This window comes from Hemitrygon akajei, chromosome 4, assembly GCF_048418815.1.
Source record: "Hemitrygon akajei chromosome 4, sHemAka1.3, whole genome shotgun sequence".
In the NCBI taxonomy this organism is placed as follows: domain Eukaryota; kingdom Metazoa; phylum Chordata; class Chondrichthyes; order Myliobatiformes; family Dasyatidae; genus Hemitrygon; species Hemitrygon akajei.
In genome coordinates this window covers 118,710,050-118,732,589 of record NC_133127.1, presented here as the reverse complement: position 1 = coordinate 118,732,589, position 22,540 = coordinate 118,710,050, and the positions used below count along the sequence as shown (strand labels likewise).

Sequence of the window (22,540 nt, the reverse complement as noted above, 5' to 3'; positions counted from 1 at the left end):
CACCAAGTGCTTCAGCTAAACCACCGGTTGTAATTGTCCAATTTCATTATGTGCATGTTAAAGAGCAACTTATTCGTGTGGCTTGGCGTGTAGGGATGGTCAAATTTCAAGAATTCAATTTTCGATTAGTGGAAGATTTTAGTCCAGAAGTAATGAAGGCAAGGCTTCTTTTTAAACCTCTGATGTCCGAATGTTATGAGAAAAATCTAAAACCTGCGCTCTTATACCCTGCGAAGCTCGGAATATCGCCTCCCAATGTATCTCGGCGTGTTTTCTTTTCTACATCTGAAGCGAGAAGCTTTTTGAATGAGAACTTCCCTACTGCTACGGATTCTCATCTCTAATAAATGAGTGATTTTGATCGTTGCAAGATGGTTTTTGTTTCCGAAACCAGATTTTGTTTCTGGCTATTGGTGTAGGTTTACTCTATGTTTTATACTCTAGTTAAAGTTTTTTTTTGATGTACTAATCTTTTTATTTTACTTCAATCACTGTACTTTAGCTTTGGTCATTTTTTATTAATCCTTCGAAGGTGAATTTTTTTTTACTAAGATGGCGGTTTAAAATATTTTTGGCTTTTTTTTATTTCGCCATTTTTTTCTCTCGTCTTTTTCCTATAATGCATTTCTTATCACAGTTTAAATTTTTTTTGGTTTGTTTGGGTTTTAACCCGATTTATAAGTTACTAGTGATTATATTCTTTTTGGTCTTTTTACTACCAATTATATTAAGAAGTTTGGTTTTAGTATAGTGATTATTGTTTCTTTAGAGTTTGGGTGGATCTTTTTTATCCTTTATATACGGAGTTGCCTTCTGCTGATATGGGGGTAGATTTAGTTTCATCTCGCCTTTTTCCCAGCCTTTTCCTGGCTGGGGAGGTCTTTTCTCCTCTTGGGTGGGGGGTATTTTTCTAAATCTTATGTTCTTTACATCAGTTTTTTTTTTAGTTTTTTCATTTGGGCTGATATTAAACTACTAAAATGTCTGTGATGTCGTCACTTCCGGGTTCGCCCCTTATTTTTGTTCCTCTTCCGGGTGCATGAGTTCATAATTTGGTTAACCCTTTATATACCAAAGGGTTGATTTCAGAAATATGGCTCAGACCATTAATTTTGTCTCTTGGAATACTAATGGCTTAAACCATCCGATTAAACGGAAAAAGATTTTCAAAGTATTCCTAAGACTTAATGCACATATTATTTTTGTACAAGAAACTCATGTGAGGAAAGAGGACAATTATCACTTTTTTCGGTTTTCGGTTTTGGAGGGGTCAAACAATAATTCAACAGTATTATTTGAATTCGAATGCTAAAGTAAAGGGAGTTTCAATTTTTATTGACTCCTCTATTGCATTTGTCCAGCACGATATCTTTTCGGATCCGAATGGTAGATTTTTGTTAATTACTGGCTTACTTTTTAACAAAAAGGTTGCTATGGTTAATGTTTATGCTCCAAATGTGGATTATCCCGATTTTTTTAAAGTCCTTATTTACTTCTCTACCTAATCTAAATGAATATAAGTTAATAATGGGTGGTGACTTTAATTGTTGTTTAAATCCTATGTTGGACAAATCTATATCTACTCAGACTTTACCTAATAAGTCGGTCACTTATATTAACTCTTTTTTGACTGATAATGGAATTTTTGATATTTGGAGATTTCGGCATTCTAAGGACAAAGAGTTTTCATTTTTCTCACATGTTTATCATTCCTACTCGAGAATTGATTATTTTTTTATTGACTCTTGTTTTATTCCATCCATAATTGGTTGTAATTATGATATTATAGCCATCTCTGACCATGCTCCATTAAAACTTTCTATTAAGTTTAAGTTTACGGATACAGCTTCTAGTGCTAGACAATGGCGATTTGATTCTATCATACTGCAAGATCTGGATTTTATTAAATTTATGAAGGAACAGATCGATTTCTTCTTTTCAACTAATTCCACGGATGATATTTCTCGCGGAACACTTTGGGACACTTTTAAAGCATATATACGTGGACAGATTATCTCCTACTGGATTATCTAGGATTATCTCCTAGATTTTTATATCTCCCTGTATCATTCTGAATTCCCTCATGATTATAATACCATGTGTGATTTTTTTGGGAAATTGAATTTTCCAAAATTATCATCAGATGATCTTTCAATATTAGAAACTCCTATTACGGATGCAGAAATTAAAGGGGTTATTTCCTTTATGAATTCTGGGAAAGCACCAGGTCCAGATGGGTATACAGTAGAATTTTTTAAATGTTTTTCCACTACTCTTTCTTCTTGGTTATGCAGGGTTTTTGAAGAAGCAATTAGATTGGGTAATCTGCCACAATCTTTTTATAGAGCTTCCATTTCTTTAATATTGAAGAAAGATAAAGACCCTACTGAGTGTGCATCCTATAGACCAATATCTTTATTGAATGTAGATTCCAAGATCTTTTCCAAGTTACTGGGCATCCAGGCTGCAGAAGGTATTACCCCAAATTATTTCGGAAGATCAAACTGGTTTTATTAAAAATCGCTATTTTTTCAATGTTAGGAGATTATTGAATATTGTTTATACTCCTTCACATAGCACTTCAAAATGTGTCATTTCACTAGATGCGGAGAAAGCATTTGATAGAGTTGAATGGCCATACTTATTTACTGTGCTTGAGAAGTTTAATTTTAGTCCAACATTCGTTTCCTGGATTAAACTGATATATCATACTCCAGTAGCCTCGGTGCTTACTAACAATCAAAGATCTCCCTTTTTTCGTTTATTTCGGGGTACTAGACAAGGCTGTCCTCTTAGTCCATTATTATTTGATATTGCTTTGGAACCCTTGGCAATTGCTATCAGAGAATCACGGAACATTTTTGGCATTAATAGTGGGACAGATATACATAAGTTATCACTATATGCAGATGATTTATTATTATTTATTTCTGATCCTGAGAAATCCATTCCTGCAGTTATATCATTGTTGGCTCAATTTAGTAATTTTTTCGGGTATAAATTAAATCTTAATAAGAGTGAATTATTTCCTTTAAATAGACATGTTCCAATTTATGGAAATTTACCTTTTAAATTAGTTAATGACTCTTTTATTTACTTAGGGATTAAAATCACAAAAAAACTATAAGGACTTAATTAAGGTTAATTTTTTACCCCTAATCGATCAGATTAAATGTTTGTTTACTAAATGGTCACCAGTATCTTTATCTCTGATAGGTGCTATTAAGATGGTTATTTTACCCAAGTTTTTATATATATTTCAAGCGGTACCAATTTTTATTCCGAAATCTTTTTTTGCTAATGTTGATTCAAAAATTTCTTCATATATATGGCAGAATAAAAATCCTAGATTAGGTAAAAAATATTTACAGAAGGCAAGGAAGGAAGGTGGATTGGCATTACCTAATTTTAGATTTTATTATTGGGCAGTTAATATTTGATATGTTGGTTAAAGGATTGGGATTTATCTTTTAGCCCTCATTGTGTGAACCTGGAAATTAAATCTGTACAAGGAATTTCATTGGGTTCTATTTTAGGGTCTTCTCTTCCCTTTGCTCTTTCTAAATTGCTGAAACGAATTGACAATCCGATAGTTAAACATACTTTACGTATATGGTTTCAATTTCGGAAATTTTTTGGATTGACTCAGTTTGTTTTAAATATTCCTATTGTATCCAATTGCTTTTTTTATCCTTCTATTATAGACCAAGCTTATTCAGCTTGGAAGACTAAAGGATTACTACGATTTTCCGATTTATTTTTGGATAATTGTCTTATGTCTTTTGAACAATTATCTAATAAATATAATTTGCCTAGATTTCATTTTTTTTTAGATATTTACAGATTAGGAATTTCTTAAATACTGTATTTCCTACTTTTCCAAATTTTGTGTCTTCAGGTATTTTGGAGAATTTGTTTGAACTAAATCCTTCTCAGAAAGGGCTAATATCAAAACTTTACAATATAATTATGAAGATACATTCAGAGCCCTTCTATAAGATTAAAAATGATTGGGAAAGAGAACTTAACCTTACTATCCCTATTGAGAATTGGGATAAAATTCTTCAATTAGTTAATACATCATCTATATGTGCTAAACATTCATTAATACAGTTTAAGGTTGTGCATAGGGCTCATATGTCCAAGGATAAATTGGCTCATTTTTATTCCTATATAAATCCTATTTGTGACAGATGTCATTCTGAGATAGCGTCTTTAACTCATATGTTATGGTCGTGTCCGCTTTTGAAAAAATATTGGAAAGACATTTTTGATATTATTTCTACGGTATTGAACATTGATTTACAACCTCATCCTATTACTGCAATTTTTGGTTTACCAATGATGGACTCACTCCATTTATCCTCTTCTGCTTGTCGAATGATTGCATTTCTTACATTAATGGCTAGAAGATCTATTTTGTTGAATTGGAAAGAAATTAATCCTCCTACTGTATTTCATTGGTTTTCTCAAACTACCGTAGATTCCGGATTTTAAGCCGCTACTTTTTTCCCACATTTTGAACAGCTTTGAACTCTGCGGCCTTTAATACGGAGCGGCTAATGCATTATTTTTTTTCATGCCGCCAAAAACATTTTGCCTCGTAACAGTAGACCAATAAAATTGATGAGTAGTTCACAGAGGTCCAATGAAATTGTACGATAAATCAAGTGCACTTTCACGATTAAATTATTGTAAATCAGTCATTTGTACTCACCCTCATCAACATGGAAAACACTCGAAGAAAAGCATTGTGCTGCCTTTATGGCAGTTATTTAGTTTATAATATTTTCGCTTAGTAATTCATTTGTTAGTTAAAGTTAGAACTGTTTTAACTATATTTGCTTTCTGTACTACATCGCGGGATGCTATGACGTCACACCCGGTTTCGCCACGTCTTGTGGGATACCGGTTTGCAATAAACGGGAAGGAGGGGGGCGAGCGGCCGAGCGAAAACGCTGCTTTTAAGTTAAAGGCGATCAATAACTTTTCCTGGTAGGCTGCAGTATATATATTTTTTACCAGTCATTAGGAGATATTGGAATGTTGTTCAGTAAAGAAGTATATGCAACGTATATTTAAAAGTAGCCGCGTTACAGGCACGGTTCGAAAAAAAGCATTTGCAATATGTATTTGTTTATGTTACCATATGGATTTAATTAAAAGTTAAAAAATCCTCACGTGTAATATCTTTCTGTGTAAATATCTCATATTACAACGTGGGACACCTGCGGCCTAAAATCCGGTGCGGCCTGTACAAGTAAAAAATTGATTTTATTTCTAAAATTAGAGCCAGCGGCTTTTAATCAGGTGCGCTCTGTAGTCCGGAATCTACGGTATGTTATGTCTAAATTTAGAAAAAATTAGAAGTGTTGTATTTGATGCTTCTATTAAATTTGAAAAGATATGGAGATCATTTATTCAGTATTTTCACATGATGTAATATGACCCTGTTCCAAGCCTATTTGTTTTTCCAGTTTCAATTTTATATATGTTGAGAGGATCGGACTTGACGACACTGATGATTTTGTACTTTTGTGAGATATTATAAACAGCCCTTTTTTTCCCATTTTTTCTTTCTCTTTTTTCTTTTTTTGTTTTTTTTCCTTATTAGTAATTAGATTATTAGATTAGGTTTTTTTACATTTTTTTTTCTTTTTCTTTTTTCTGTTTTTTTAAATATATATATATATATATATACACACACATATATATATCTATATATATATAGGTATATATATATATAAATAAACTAGGTTTGACTTGTTTATTTGTTACTTGTATCGTCCATGATTTGGGAATACTCATTTATACTGTAACTATTGCTTATGTATTCTTTCATGTTCAGTTGTAATGTGTATGTTTGTAATCCCATTATCAATTTTATTTTGTTGATATAATAATAAAAAGATTGAAAAAGAAAAGAAAGAGAATGCATCTGCTATTGACCTATTGTGGCAATGAGCAAATTTCAATGGGTCCAGGTCCTTGCTGAGGCAGGAGTTCAGCCTAGTCGTGACCAATCTCTCAAAGCATTTCATCACTGTTGATATGAGTGCTACCAGGCGGTAGTCATTAAAGCAGCTCACGTTATTCTTCTTAGGCACATTTCCCGGCCTTCTCCCTGTAACCTTTGATGCCATGTCCAATCAAGAACCTATCAGTCTCTGCCTTAAATACACCCAATGACCTGGCCTCCACAGCTGCATGTGGCAACAAATTCCACAAATTCACCACCTTCTGGCTAAAGAAATTTCTTCACATCTTTGTTTTGATTGGATGCCCCTCTATCCTGAGACTGTGCCCTCTTGTCCTAGACTCTCCCACCATGGGGAATCATTCTTTCCACATCTACTCTGGGTAGACCTTTCAGCATTCAAAAAGTTTCAATGAGATTCCCCCCCCTCATCTTTCTAAATTCATGCGAGTACGGACCGAGCACCATCAAAAGTTCCTCGTATGATAACCAATGAAAACTCTAATTTTTAGTTGTCAGTGTGCGCAAAAGTCTTACGTTGTGCAAATTTTTTCCTGTGACAAAAGTATGTGTGCACTGAATGCACACATGGCACAGTTGATGTAGGTTTACAAAATATTTGACATAAAACTGTGCAGAATAACAACAGAATGACATACATATTTAAGTCAGAGTTATTTTTTCTCTCTCCTGTCTTTGGCATTTACCCATTCTTTGTAAACTCTATCTAGACTAATAGAACTTCCATCCAATTGAAAACTTTTGATTCTCATTAACATAGCCAAGTGACATTCACCTAAACGGTTTCTCAGCTTGTTTTTGAGTTGATTCATTTTGTACATTGTCCAAATGCAATTTACTTGCCAAATGATGCTTCAAAAAGTCATTTCCAAATATCATCCCACTTCTTTCCACTAGCAAATTCTTCAGCAACTTTCACATCACGTCAATACAAACAGATAACTCCAACTGCCGAATCATACATAAATATTTCTCGTAGCTGAAGGTTCATGACCGCATGAGCTTTCGGTGTAGCAGTTTCTACTGTATTGTTAAGCCATTCAACTTTAAATAAATTTGCATTTCTTTTGCGCTTCATGCCTTCCCTTTGCTTCTTTTGAATTCGACATGGTGAATCAATATTTTTTCAATAAAAACTTAGGATCTACAGGATTTGAAACAGATCTTTGTAAACCTTATGATATGAACTCTGTCTGCCAAAGATGGCTGCCTCCGTGATGCAGCTGTACAGACCAGAACAGGAAAGGTGAAGTGACGTAAATTAGTGACGTGCATTACGGTATTTGAAAAGTTGACTATCTAGTTATTTTCAATAAGTGTAATTATTAATTACTACATTATTTTAGGTTGCTAACCTTTTGTGCGCACATTAATTTCCTTTGTGCGCTGGTTGAAAAACGTATGTGCACTCACACAGCTTAGAGGGAACATAGATGATAACCCTTTCATTCTGGAATCATCCTTGTGAACCTCCTCTGGACCCTCTCCAATGCCAGCACATCTTTTCTAAGATGAAGAGCCCAAAACTGTTCGCATTACTCCAAGTGAGACCTCACCAGTGCCTTATAAAGCCTCAGCATCACATCGCTGCTCTTGTATTATAGACCTCTTGAAATGAATGCTAATATTGCATTTGCCTTCCTCACCACTGTCTCAACCTGCAAGTTAACCTTCAAGGTGTTCTGCACAAGGACTCTCAAGTCCCTCAGATTTTTGGATTTTCTCCCTGTTTAAAAAATAATCCGCACATTTATTTCTCCTACCAAAGTGCATGACCATGCATTTTCCAACATTGCAGTTCATTTACAACTTTCTTGCCCTTTTTCCTAATCTGTCTAGGTCCTCCTGCATCCTACCTGCTCCTTCGCTAATCTTCATATCATTTGCAAACTTGGCAACAAAGCCATCTATTCCATCATCTAAATCATTTTTTATACAGCATAACAAGAAGTCCCAACACTGACTCCTGTGGAACACCACTAGTCACTGGCAGCCAAACAGACAAGGATCCTTTTATTCCCACTTACTCCTTCCAGTCAGCCAATCCTCTAACCATGTTAATAACTTTCCTATAAAACCACGGGCTCCTAACTTATTAAGTAGCCTCGTGTGACACCTTGTTAAAGACCTTTTGAAAGTCCAAATATACAATATCCACTGCATCCCTTTTACCTATCCTACTTGTAATCTCCTCAAAGAATTCCAACAGGTTCGTCAGGCAGGATTTTCCCTGAAGGAAACCATGCTGACTTTGTCTTATTTTGTTCTGTGTCACAAATTACTCCATAACATCATCCTTAACAATTGACTCTTAACATCTTCCCAACCACTGTGGTTAGGCTAACTGGTCTGTAATTTCCTTTATGCTGCCTTCCTGCTTTCTTAAAGAGTGGAGTGACATTTTCAATTTTCCTGTCCTCTGGCACCATGCCAGAGTCCAATGATTTTTGAAAGATAATTGCTAATGCCACCACAATCTCTAATGCTACCTCTTTCAGAACCCTAGGGTGTAGTTCATCTGGTCTGGGTTACTTACGTACCTTTAGGTCTTTCAGCTTTTTGAGAACCTTCTCCCTTGTAATAGTAATTGTACCCACTTCTCTTCGTTCACATACTACAACATCTGGAACACTGCTAGTGTCTTCCACAATGAAGACTGATGCAAAATACTCATTTAATTCGTCTGCCATCTCGTTGTCCTCTGTTATTATTTCTCCTGCCTCATTTTCTACCAGCTGTATATCCAGTCCCATTTGTCTTTTATTTTTAACATTCTTGAAAAAGCTTTTACTATCCACTTTGATATTATTTGCTGACTTGCTTTGATATTTCATCTTTTCTCTTATATTGATTCTTTTAGTTGCTCTCTGTAGGTTTTTAAAAGCTCCCCAATCCTCTATCTTCCCAAAAATTTTTGCTTTGCTATATCTGTCTTTTGCTTTACGTTAGCTTTGACTTTCCTTGTCAGCCACGGTTGTACTCTTTTGCCATTTGAGTATTTCTTCATTTTTGGAATACACATGTCCTGCACCTTCCTCATTTTTTCCAGAAACACGCACCATTGCTGCTGTGCTGACATCCCTGCCAGCAGCTCCTTCCAGTTTACTTTAGCCAACTCCTCACTCATACCACTGTAATTTCCTTTACTTCACTGAAATACTGCTACATCAGGCTTTATTTTCTCCCTATACACAAAATACTCTGCAGATGCTGGGGTCAAAGCAACATGTACAACACGCTGGAGGAACTCAGCAGGTCGGGCAGCATCCGTGGAAACGAACAGTCAATGTTTTGGGCTGAGACCCTTCGTCAGGTCTGAAGAGGGAGGGGCAGGGCCATATAAAGAAGGTGCCTCCTCCTCCTGCTGCTTATCACCTCCTTCATGGTTCCGCCTCCTTCTACTACCCATAGTGCTTTCCCTTACATTCCTCCTACACCTTTCCTGCCTATCCCCTCCCCCACCCTTACTGGTTTTTGACCTGGCTCCTTCCAGCCTTCTCCTTCCCACCCTCCCCCCACCTTCTTTATAGGGCCCCTGATCCCTCCTTCAGTCCTGATGAAGGGTCTCAGCCCAAAATGTTGACTGTTGTTTACTTTCTCCCTATCAAGTTTCAAAGGCACATTTAATGACAGAGCAATGTATACATCCTGAAATAATTTGTCTTTGCAACCATCCATGAAAACAGAGGAATACCCCAAAGAATGAATGACAGTTAAATGTTAGAACCTCAAAGCCCCTCCCACCTCTCCCTAACCAGCAAAAAACATCATCAGTGCCTCCCCAACTGAGCACTCAAGCATACAGCAAAGCATCAATAAAGACACAGACTTGCAGTATCCCAAAAACTACTTGTTCACGCAGTATTTGACATACTACAGGCTCTCTCTCCCTAATAAGAGAAAAAGAGGTATCTCCGTTTCACAGCGAGAGGGGAGACATACAAACAACTCGCTGATTTGCAATTTTAAAAGTCCGTTGTTTTGCTTTTTCCGAGCTCTGGGCCCTAATTTGAAGTTGAACTCAATCATATTGTGATCATTGGTTCCTAAGGGTTCTTTTACCTTAAGCTCCCTAATTGCCTCTGGTTCATTACATAATACCCAGTCCAGTATAGCTGATCCCCTAGTAGGCTCAATGACAAATTGCTCTAAAAAGGCATCTCTTCGGCATTCACCAAACTCACTGTCTTCAGATCCATTACCAACCTTAATTTCCCAATTGACCTGCATGTTAAAATCTCCCATGACTATCATAACATTGCCCTTTTGACATGCCTTTTCTATTCTCTGTTGTAATCTGTGGTCCACCTCCCAGCCACTGTTGGGAGACCTGTATGTAACTGTCATCAGGGTCCTTCCACCCTTGCGGTTTCTTAACTCAACCCACAAGAATTCAACATCTTCTGATCCTATGTCACGGCTTTCAACTGATTTGATGCCTTAGTTTACCAGTAGAGCCACGCCACCCCCTCTGTCTACCTTCCTATCCCTCCGATACAACGTGTAATCTTGGGCATTCAGCTCCCAACTACAACCATCCTTCAGCCACGATTCAGTGATGGCCACAACATCATACCTGGCAATCTATACTGCTGTCATCTCTACTAGTGACCCTGTCCAATTAACTTTAGTTAATTGCTGGTGTACACAGTAATATCCAGGAAACAATAGAATCAATGAAAAACAGGATCGACAGACAACCTTTGTGCAAAAAGCAAACTGTTCAAATACAAAAGAGCAAACAATGACAAGAAATATCGAAATATTGAGATCAGTGCCGCTAAAGGTTGTTCATCTTAAGCTCCCTAATCATATCTCATTCCTTACACCACACCCAGTCCAGAATTGCCTTTCCCCTAGTGGTTCAACCACAAGCTACTCGAAAAATCCATCTCATTGGCATTCTACAAATTCCCCTTTTATTGAATCCAGCACCAACTTAATTTTTCTCAATCTACGGTACTATGCAAAAGTCATCGGCATCTGTAAAGTGAAGATGCTTTCAGAATGATGAAATGAAATGTTATATACAGATATCTATATCCAAACAATTGCTGTCAGGAGCAGTAAACAGTAAAAATCAAAATCAAATCAATATGTAGTGTGACCACTTTGCCTTTAAAACTGCATCAATTCTCTGAGGTACATTGTCATACAGTTTACTAGTAGTTTCTTCCAAGCCTCTTGGCGAACTTGCCACAGTTCTTCTGCAGACTTTGGCTAACTTGCTTCTGTTTCTTTTGGTAATCCCAAATACCTCTGATGTTGAGATCAGAAGTCTCTGGAGGCCTTACCGTCTGTTGCAGAACTTGTTCCTTTCACTGAAGATAGTTCTTTATTACCTTGGCCGTGTGGTTCAGGTCATTCTCAACTTCATTCTGCAGCAAGATTTTGATCAGGCACCTCCCTGATGGCATTGCGTGATAAGAATCTGTTTGTACTCATCATTGACGATTCCATTAATTCAGACCAGATTACCAACTCTTTTTCAGAAATGCAGCCCCAACCCTGCAGGGAACCTCTGCTGTGCTTTACTGTTGGCTGAAGACACTTGTCCATGTAGCACTCTCCTGCTCCTCTATGGACAAGCTGCCTTCTTTTTGAGCCAAAACTTTCATCAGTCCAGAGCACATGTTGCCACTGTTCAGCACCCCAGTACTTGTGTTTTTGTACGTAGATCAGTCTCCTGGCTTTGTTTCTACTTTGGAGGATTGGCCTTTTGGCAACAGCTCTTCCTTGAAGACCACTTCTGACAAGACTTCTCAAGACTCTAGAGGGATGTACTTGGGTTCCAGTGGTTTCTGTGAGTTCAGAGCTGATAGCAGTGCAGGATGTGTTTTGATTTAGAAGGGACCTCAGTTTGATGTATCTCATCTACTGCACTCAGTTTCCATGACCAACCACTGCTTTTCTGGCTCTCAACCTTGCCTGTTTCTTTGTGCTTCTTCGGAAGAGCTTGGACAGCACATCTTGAGACTCCTGTCTGATACAAAATTTCTGCTTGCTGATACAGGATGACAACTTTGTGTCTTGCTGCTCTGCTTACTCTTGTGATGTTAGAATTGATTAATTGAAAGTTAATCTATCATACCTGCCACACTGTGACCTTTTAGTTTGGTTGTCCTTTGCCAAGTCTGATTCTTTCTGCACCCATTTTTGTTGCATTTAATCAGCTTAGTTCATTCAACTTGTTATAACATTGATTGTTAGCATCCTGTTTATCTTTTAATTATGCACTGAGCTTTATACCTACAAAGTAATCAAGTTTTTTTATTTGAAAATGGTCTATTATTTAATATGTTACTTTTTAAGGAAATATAAAGCATTCTTTGTAACATTTAATTTTTTAGAAAATAAATTTTTTAATGCTCTTTTCTACTGACACACTAATGCAGGATTCGAAAAACCATCTAAAATGAAATTTATGTAAAAAGTCCAGGGCGTTTAAGATTTCTGCACAGTACTGTATTGATACCCCATGACTTGTAATATTGCCCATTTTACATGCCTTTTTGATCTCGTGTTGTAATTTGTATCCTGGATACTGTTTGGGATTCTGTATGTAATTCCCATCAGGGTCTATTGGCCTTACAGATTCTTAACTACTCACAAGGATTCTACATCTTCCACTCCTATATGAACTCTCTCTAAGGATTTGATTTTTTTTAACCAACAAAGCCAGCACCTTTGCCTTCCTGTCTGTCCTTTTGATACAAGGTGAATCTATGGAGATTAAACTCCCAAATATGATCATCCTCCAACCACCAATGCCCACAGCATCAAATCTGACTATCTCTTAACTGCATTACAAGATATATACCTTATTCTGTGTACTATGTGGATTCAAATTCAACACTTTCCATCATATATCAGTGCTCTTTTGATTTTGCTGCCATGTTATACTTAAGCTCATTCCACTGACTGCAATCTTCCCCAGTCATTGCGTGTCCTTCCTCACAGACTCACTACACAATGCATTGACTTGTATACCAATTGCATCCATCCCCCCGGCAATTTAGTTTAAACTAATTTGCTCTAGCAAATCTGTCCACAATGATATTGATCCTCTCGGGTTCAGGTGTAATCCACCATTTCTGTACAGGCCATACCTTTCCCAGAAGATAACCCAATGATCCAAAAATGTGAAACTCTGCCCTGACTGGCACATGATACTAGAAGTAATCCAGAGATTACTATCTTGGAGGTCCTGCTTTTCAGCCTCTTCCCAAACTTCCTACACTGGCTGCACAGGGCCTGTGGCTGCTTCCCCTCCCTCTTGAGAATCTTCTAGCTGCTCTAAGACATCCTGGATCCTAGCACCTGGGAGGCAATGAACCATCCTTGCCCCTTTGTTTTTGCGGCCTTAGAATTTGCTGTCTGTCCTCCTAACTATCTAGTCTCGCATCACTATTGCTCTGCCTAACTTTACCCTTCCTTGCTTAGCCTCAGGGTTGACCACAGTGTTACTGGCCTGGCTGCTGCTGTGCTCTGATTGGTCAACACTCCCAGCAGTATCCAAAGGGGTATACTTGTTGCTGAGGGGAACCCAGTACTGACTTTTTACTCCCCTAACTTCTCCTGGTCACCATCTATTTAAAGCCTGCACTCTGGGTGTGACCACTCAGTAAAAGTCTTACCTGGACCTGAAGGGTGCACTTCCTGTAGATGTAGTCATCAGGGAGACTGGGTATTCTAAAATCCCACATCCCACAGGAGGAACATTCCACTGCCTAAGCTACCATCCTGTCTATACTTGTCATACCTCTAGTCTTCTCAAGTCCTAGTCTCCACCTGTTCATGTCCAAGTCTGTTGAGTCAAAGCCTGACCACTCTATAGCACTGGTTCACTCACACTTTGACTGCTCCAACAATTAAGGAGGTGCTTGTTTTTAAAGACTGTGTGTCTCTGAAGCACACCAAACCATTCAGAATTGGCAAAATACTTTTGAAGTACACTTTATGGCAACTTTATGAAATGGGCTCACTTAGCACATGAAGACCTACAAAAACTGTATGATTAATTTCCACTAAGGATATTTCAGCATTGTTAATTACTGAATACAGGTGTTCCCCCCTTTTACAAAGGTAGAGCGTTCCTTTGAAACCTTTCTTAAGCTGAAATGGTGTAAAGTGAAGAACCATTAATTTATATGGGGAAAATTTTCGTAAAAGCAAAAAATCCTCTGTGTAATGCAAAAACAGGTTACTAATGTGGGTTTTTGTAAAAGTGAAGTGGTGTAAAGCGAACATTCGTAAACCGGGGGATACCTGTAATGACCATGAAGAGCTTCCATGCTGTCCCTCAAGTTATTGTACAGAATCTTATTTTTCTTCCATATTGGTGTGGGATATGTACAATGTTGTGCTGTCTCTGTAACACACTACACTGTTAGCTTATTATATAGCCAAACTTTGAGTGGAATTGAAGCTTGCAGCATTCTGATTCATAGGAAGCAAGAGAGACTACTGTGAGCTAATGGATTGTGATACTTGTTTTGTATAGTGCTGCTACTTTTTAGTAGAGATTTGTATATTAATTGTTTCCCTTCTTTCCTGAAGTCGACAACAGGAAATAGAAGAAAAGTTGATTGAAGAAGAAACAGCAAGAAGAGTAGAGGAACTTGTAGCTAAACGTGTGGAAGAAGAGTTAGAGAAGCGCAAAGATGAGATTGAACGCGAGGTACTCCGACGTGTCGAGGAGGCTAAGCGTATTATGGAAAAACAACTGTTGGAGGAGCTTGAGCGACAGCGACATGCTGAGCTTGCTGCACAGAAAGCCAGAGAGGTAACGCTCGGTCGTTGGAAAAGCAAACGACAGTCCATGGCAAAACTTTCAGTCACAGTTAATAGTCACCACTTAGTTACCATCAGAAAATGGAATCAGAATGCATTTACCCCTTTTCCTGCAGTCTTCAGTACCACAACATTGTTTTTTTTAAGTTGCATTTTTCTTCCATTAGAGCCTAAGATGCTGAATGTAGTATTTAATTAGGCTACACAAGCATTGTGCCATGGCATTTGCTGTTTAAATTAAAGAACTTTAGAAGAAACAATACCAAAGTACCAGTGTACTAGTTGAAAATCTCTTTTCACACTTATTTAATTGAAACTTTTGCCATGGCTGCAGACTTTATTATCTAATTATGCAAAAAGATTTTCTTTTAAAGGCTCTTACAGGATAATGATTTGCCCTTCATTTGTGTAATCACTTTGTTTTCCATTTTGATTCCATGACTTGGTCTTTCCCACTACTGTAATAGGTCAAAGTGGATGAACCTACAATACTCACGTATGGCAAGTGGTTCATGTTTGCTGCATATCCATCTTATATAAGATGCAACAGAGATGCTTCCTCTGTTGGGTTTCTGACATTGGCCTTCATTTTATTCAAATGATTCTAGGAACTAGGCCTTTAACGTTCCTCCTGAGTATATTTACAAGTACTTTTTTTCTCCTAAATCAGCTGGTGAGTTCCTGTTTTAATGTGAAGCTGGACATTCTGTGTTACGTGGTCACAGTAGCAAAAGCAGAAAAATATCTTCCTGTGAAATAGTGAATTGCTACATATTTATTGAAGTTTGCTGACACTCATTACCTCTGGATTCTGAAATGAAATAGTCTTGAAGTGTAGTGCAGTATCAGAGTCTCAATTGCAATTTGGTAACTCTTTAAGTTTGAAATAATATAGGTTTCAAAAGTGTATATAGTTTTCTTCAAGTTGTTTAGAATTCTTGAGTGGAATTAGGAAAGACCAAAGTGGCACAAAATAGTGTTTTATCCATTATTTGCTTTGAAGAAACTAAAACTAACAAGTGAAGTTTTAATATTGCATTTAGTTTTGACAATATGACATCACTTTTAAGAACACGATGATTCAATTTCATTATTGTGTAGATCAACAACAATGCAAGTCCTGGCGTATTTTCTTACTGTTAAATGACTGGGTGGCTTCAAATATGTTTGCTTTTATTTTTGCTTTCTAGATCAAAATTGCTTCCAAATATTTGGCAAAAAGAATGACTTCATTCATTTCTAATTCTTTTGAAACTTTGAATAACCTTCTCATCATTGCCAAGCTTCCGCTTCCCTACTTCATCCACATGCCCTTCCCCCTCTAAACTGACTGTCCTTTGGTTTTGCATCCCCATTCCTCAAGCTAGGTCAAACCCCAGATTTATGAATAAGCTGAAGTAGCTACTGATCTCTCTTTGGTGAGACTGACACTGATTGTTTTCTTATATACCCTCTAAAAGATATAAGCAATTCATATCTCCATTTTGTCACTTTAAATTCAGGGCTGGGTATTATTCTCCAAGTGTTATATGTTGAAAGGTGATTATACTGAGCCTGCCACTTTTGTGCAATACAGCATATTTTCATGTGGTGTCACATCTGTCAATAAAACAGTACGTTGGTAAAGTTAAAATGATCCCCAACCCATGTATGGCTATATTTTAAAATTCCATAGTGGCTTCAAGAGGTTAGTTAGTAGTTAGGTTGTCATGTAATGTTAGGTTGCACATAATAATTTGATAAATTGTTTCAGAAATAAACCCTACAATGATTTTTGGCTACAATCCCTGGTGGTTTCATGTTTACATATTGTATTTATGAACTTGTCCTGTAGTTTTTAACATTAAGTGAAAGATGTTAGTTTTTTTTCATTACTGCATCAGTTGGTTTCTTGGAGTTGAATTAATATTAATTTCAGAATATCAGCTGCCTTAGAGTAAGAATTAATCTATATCATATTTGTATTTGATACAGGGATGAGCTTTATTGTTTAACTTAATTGCAACTTAATGAAATTATAAAATGCTTTCAGATCAGTATTGTATTATAAGTTGCATGATAGTAGTACCTTATTTCAATGTGCTTTTATTTTGAAGTACTCAGTGCATTATATCTTAAGGTATAGCATTTTGTATTATTTACTCTAACTTTATTCAGATTATTTGAATTTCTAGGGTTGATGAGTATCGGCTTGTAGCACATTACTATTCATAGTAAGATTATTTTTCTTTCTCATGTCTCTGATAGTTTTGCTCGGCTTCATGTTTACATTGTCATCCTGCAGACAAAGGGCAAATTTCCTGGGCCATTCACAGTATTGAAAATGTAATTTTTCTGTTCTGGAAAATCTAGTTCTAAGAACTTTATTTGGTAGTGTTTAATTCTGTTCTGTAGGGGAATCTAGAATTTTGAAGTCTTCAGAAAGATACTTTATGACAAAGTCAATATTAGTTAACCAGTATTTATTAAATGAATAAAGGCAAACAATGCCTTAATTTTGAAAACTTAGTGTATCATGAGTAGCTTCAAGGTTACTTGTGTGATTTGTTCTCAGAACAGAAAAAAGTCATCATTTCTTCCCACTGTGAAAGATGCTCTCAGTTCCACAAAAGGATGGATTAAAGCTTGTATTTTTCACTAACAGTAAATGTATCTTTCTTATTAATTGTTTGCCTTAGGAATGGTGATTTATATTGTTTCTTCTTACCGTAAACATCTGCATTCCTCAGCTCAGCCTGCGTTGTGTTGTGTTTCTTGTTATTGGCTGAGCTGCTGATGCAGGTGTTGCCAAGCTAACAGTACAAATCAGTTTAAAGAGGAAGCTGGCGCATATGGCAGCCGAGGAGCACACTCTGCAGGACACTGGACGAGACAGTAAATATTCAACTTTTAATGCTGATTAATGGAGTTATAGGTAAAGCATACGTAGGTATTTGTAATTGATGAAAAAAAACTTTGTTTTTTTATTTTTTAATGTAATTGGTAAAGTTTCTGTAGAAGTTGTATTATGTGTGGTTTAAAGAAAGTAGTAATATCAGCAAGGCTGAAAAAAGGGTGTGGGTCATTGTCATTTGAGGGGTTGGGGTTGGGGGTATGATATAATCCAGGAGAAATTGTAACTAGGGGCAAAATAGTTCACCAGAATGACTGGCAATAAAAGTGGCTGTCTTGGGTGTAGGGAAGAAGGAAAGGATACTAAGGGAAGAAGCAGCTAGTCTAGATGCAAACTTAAAATGATTTCACTCCATTAACATCTTATTGTCTCATTTAGGAGGAAGAACGAGCTAAACGGGAAGAACTTGAGCGAATATTGGAGGAAAATAATCGAAAAATAGCAGAAGCTCAGGCTAAGTTGGTAAGTATGGATCTATGATTGCTTTATTTAATGCGATCATAGAAACATAACACGGTATTGGGCCTTTTGGCCTACCTCATCCATTCCTACCATGATGTCTGCTAATCGTATTTACCCACATACAGCCTGTAACCTTCCGTTTCTATTACCTTCTCGAACATCTCCTTCCAGGTCTTCATTGCCCTCTGATTGGGGGTGGGGGGTAGGTGGGGAATGTTAATCATCAGATCTCTTATATTTCTCCCTCTTTGCTTAAACCTGTGGCTCTGTAGTTCAGATACTCCTGCTTTGGGTAAAAGACAGTATATCCTATCTCGAGGAACTCAGCAGGTCGGGCAGCATTCGTGGAAATGAGCAGTCAATGTTTCGGGCCGAGACATTGACTGCTCGTTCCCACGGATGCTGCCCGACCTGCTGAGCTCCTCCAGCGTGTTTGTACGTGTTGATTTGACCACAGCATCTGCAGTGTACTTTGTGTATCCTATCTGTGCCTTTTAAATTTGTAAGCCTCTGTAAGGTTCCCTCAGCTTCCTATCTAAGCCTAGCCTATCTAATATCTCCTTATAACTTAACATTCCAGACAAATTCAAGGTGAATTTCTTCTGTGCCTCACTGTTGCTACCATATTCTTCCTGTAATGTGGCAACTAGAATAATACACAGTACGCTGTGAGGTCTAACCAATGCCTTCTTCATTACCCTATTCAGCCTGTGTCATTTGGAAGGAGTTATCAACGTGCATCCCAAAGCCTCTTGCATATCATTGCTCCAAAACTTCTAGCCATTTGATATCCTAGTGTGTATTACCTCACAAGTACTGGATTAAATTGTCAGCACTTTGCCCAACTTTCCAGATCCTCTATTTCATAGAAGCAGAAATAGGCCATTTGGCCCGTCAAGTCTGCTCCTCCATTCAATCATGGCTGATCCTTTCTTTATCCTCCTCAGCCCCACTCAGCAGCCTTTTCCCCATAACCATTGATGCAGTGTCCAATCAAGAACCTATCAAGCTCTACCTTAAAAACACCCAACGACCTGGCCTCCACAGCTGCCTGTGGTAATAAATTCCACAAATTCACCACCCTCTGACTAAAGAAATTTCTAAGCATCTCTATTTTAAATGGACGCCCCTCTATCCTGAGGCTGTACCCTCTTGTTCTAGAGTCCCCCACCATGGGAAACATCCTTTACACATCTGCTCTGTCTAGACCTTTCAACATTCAAAAGGTTTCAATGAGAATTCCACACCCCCCATCCTTCTAAATTCCAGCAAGTACACATCTAGATCTATCAAACGTTCCATGTATGATAACCCTTTCATTCCCATAATTATCCTTAGGAACCTCCTCTGAACCCTCTCCAATGTCAGCATATCTTTTTCTTAGATGAGGAGCACAAAACTGTTCACAATATTCAAGTTAAGCCTCACCAGTGCCTTATAAAGCCTCAGCAACACATCGCTGCTCTTGTATTCTGGACCTCCTGAAATGAATGCAAACATTGCATTTGCCTTCCTCACCACCGACTAGCTGCAAGTTAACCTATAGGGTGTTTTGCACAAGAACTCCCAAATCCCTTTGCAACTCAGATTCTTGGATTTTCTTCCCATTTAGACAATAGTCTGCACATTTATATCTTCTACCAAAGTGCTTGACCATGCATTTTCCAACATATTCCATTTGCCACTTTCTTGCCCATTCTCCTAATCTGTCTTATGTTCTTCTGCAGCCTACTTGTTTCCTCAACACTACCTGCTCCTCTACAAATCTTTGTATCATCTGCAAACTTGGCAACAAAGCTATCTTCTCCATCATCTAAATCATTGATATACAGCATAAAAGAAGCGGTCCCAACACCGACCCCTGCAGAACACCACTAGCCACTTGCAGCCAACCAGAAAAGGATCCTTTTATCCCCACTCGCTACCTCCTACCAATCAGCCGATGCTCTAATAGTGCTGGTAACTTGCCTGTAATACCATGGGCTCTTCACTTGGTAAGCAGCTTCATGTGTGACACCTTGTCAAAGGCCTTCTGAAAGTCCAAATATACAATATCCACTGCATCCCTTTATCTATCCTATGTGTAATCTTCTCAAAGAATTCCAAAAGGCTTGTCGGACAAGATTTTCCGTTTAGGAAATCATGCTGACTTTGTTCTATCTTGTCCTGTGTCACCAAGTACTCCATAACATCATCCTTGACAATTGACTCTAAGATCTTCCCAACCATTGAGGTCAGGCTAACTGATTTATAATTCCCTTTCTGCTGCCTTCCACCTTTCTTAAAGAGCGGAGTGACATTTTCAGTTTTCCAGCCCTCTGCAATCTGGCATGGTGCCAATGATTTTTGAAAGATCATTCCTAATGCTTCCGTATTCTCTATTGCTACCTCCCTAGGGGTGCAGTTCATCTGGTCCGGGTATCTTGTGTACCCTTAGGTCTTCCAACTTTTTAAGCACCTTCTCCCTTGTAATAGTAACTGAACCCACTTCACTTCCTTTGTGCTGTTCAACATCTGGCACACTGCTAGTGTCTTCCACAGTGAAGACTGATGCAAATGCTCATTTAGTTAGCTGCCATATCCTTGTCCCCCCTGTTATTTCTCCAGCCTCATTTTCTAGAGGTCTTATATCTACTTTCTTATATTTTATATTTTTCAAAAAAGCTTTTTCTATCCACTTTGATATTGTTTGCTAGCTTGTTTTCATATTTAATGTTTTCTTGTATCCTTAGACACCCGTTTTTGCTCTGTATCTGTATCAATTTTATGTCATCTGTAAACTTCCTAATCATACCCACTTCATTCTCATCCAAGTCGTTCATAACGGCAGAAGTTCATGTGTGTATAACTACACGGATTTTCAGTCATCACCACCTATCCACCATCAGAATCAGGTTTATTATCATATGATGTGAAACTTGTTTTTGTGGAAGCAGTACAATGCAGGACAAAAAGTTACTATGTTACAATAAAAAATAAATAGTGCATAAGAGGAATAGAGAGGAAATGTTGATGGACTATTCAGAAGTAGAGAAGAAGCTGTTCTTTTCATGTTGAGTGTGTGTCTCAGATTCCTGTACCACCTCCTGATGGTAGTAATGAGAAGAGGGCATGTTCCAGATGGTAAGATCCTTCAATGATGGATCCTGCTTTCTTGAGGCATTGCCTTTTGAAGAAGTTCTTGATGGTGGGGAGGATCATGCCCATGTTGGAGCTGGCTGAGTTGACGACCCTCAGCTAATTTTTCCGATCCTGTGTATTGGTGCCTCCTAACCAGGTGGTGATGCAACTATTCAGAATGCTCTCCATTATAGAAATTTGCTAGTTTTTGGTGACATACCAAGTTTCCTCATGAAGCATAGCCACTGGCATATCTTCTTTGTGATTACCCTCTGCTTCTTAAAACGTAGTCAATTTTGGGTCCATTTTGCCAAAACACCTCAAGTTCTTTGTGCCTTATCCTTGACTAGCCTACCATTTAGTACTGCTGCATAAGCCATGTGTTCACTTTATCTTCATCAATTTTCTGATTACCTCGGATGTCTCAGTCAGATTCGTGAGGCATAATCTCTCGCGCACAAAACCATGTTGGCTCCTAATAGCCTTCTGAAGTGAACATAATCATGATCTCAGAATGTTCAACAACTTCCTAACCAAAGATGTAAGACTTGATAGCCTTTAAGTTTCTGGCCTTTTTGAACAAGGAGACAACATATAGCTATCTTCCAGTCTTTTGGTATTTCATCTATGGCTGATATATACAAAATTCTCTGTCAGAGCTCCAGCAGTGTTTGCTTTATTCCTGTGAGATCCTAGGATAGATCCTTTCAAGCCTAAGTGTCCATCCTATTTCTACACTTTCTACCTCCTGATACCAACATACTCCAGAATACAATTGTACCTTTCCATAACTGTCCAATCTCCATATCCTTTTCACTAGTGAATAGTGATGAGAAGGATTTATTTTTTATTTTAGGATTGTTTACATATTTATTTAAGATCTCAGTCATATCTCCTGGTTCTGTATATTAATTATCCCTCCAGTACCTAGGGTACTTATTCCTTCATTCCTTAGATAGGATTTTCCATAGGATTCCATAGGATTTTCAATACTCCTTCTTCCAAGGTAATTTCATGGCCCCCTTTGCCCTCCTTATTTCTTTTAAATTTTCGCTTACATTCTCTATAAACCTTGAGATTTGTTTGAAACCAATTTCATATACTTAACATACACTTCCGTTTTTTTTCCTAATCAAGTGTAGGATAGGTGATGGAAGTGTATGCAGAGGAACACTGGATGAAGGGAGGACAGGTCCTCAGGTTGAGATTCTAAATTGGAATAAAACCAGAAGGGATTTAGCAGTTTGGATTGGGAAAGTTTCCTTTCTGGCAGA

General features: G+C 37.7%; 1 protein-coding gene across 1 annotated transcript in view; it reads left to right on the top strand.

Moving 5' to 3' along the window:
• Positions 1-22,540, top strand: part of arglu1b (arginine and glutamate rich 1b) — a 71,554-nt gene that overhangs the window by 34,782 nt on the left and 14,232 nt on the right. The window contains exons 2-3 of the mRNA XM_073043198.1: positions 14,558-14,783; positions 18,063-18,146. Of these exons, the coding sequence (XP_072899299.1) occupies positions 14,558-14,783; positions 18,063-18,146 (310 nt within the window). The remainder of the gene's footprint in view (positions 1-14,557; positions 14,784-18,062; positions 18,147-22,540) is intronic.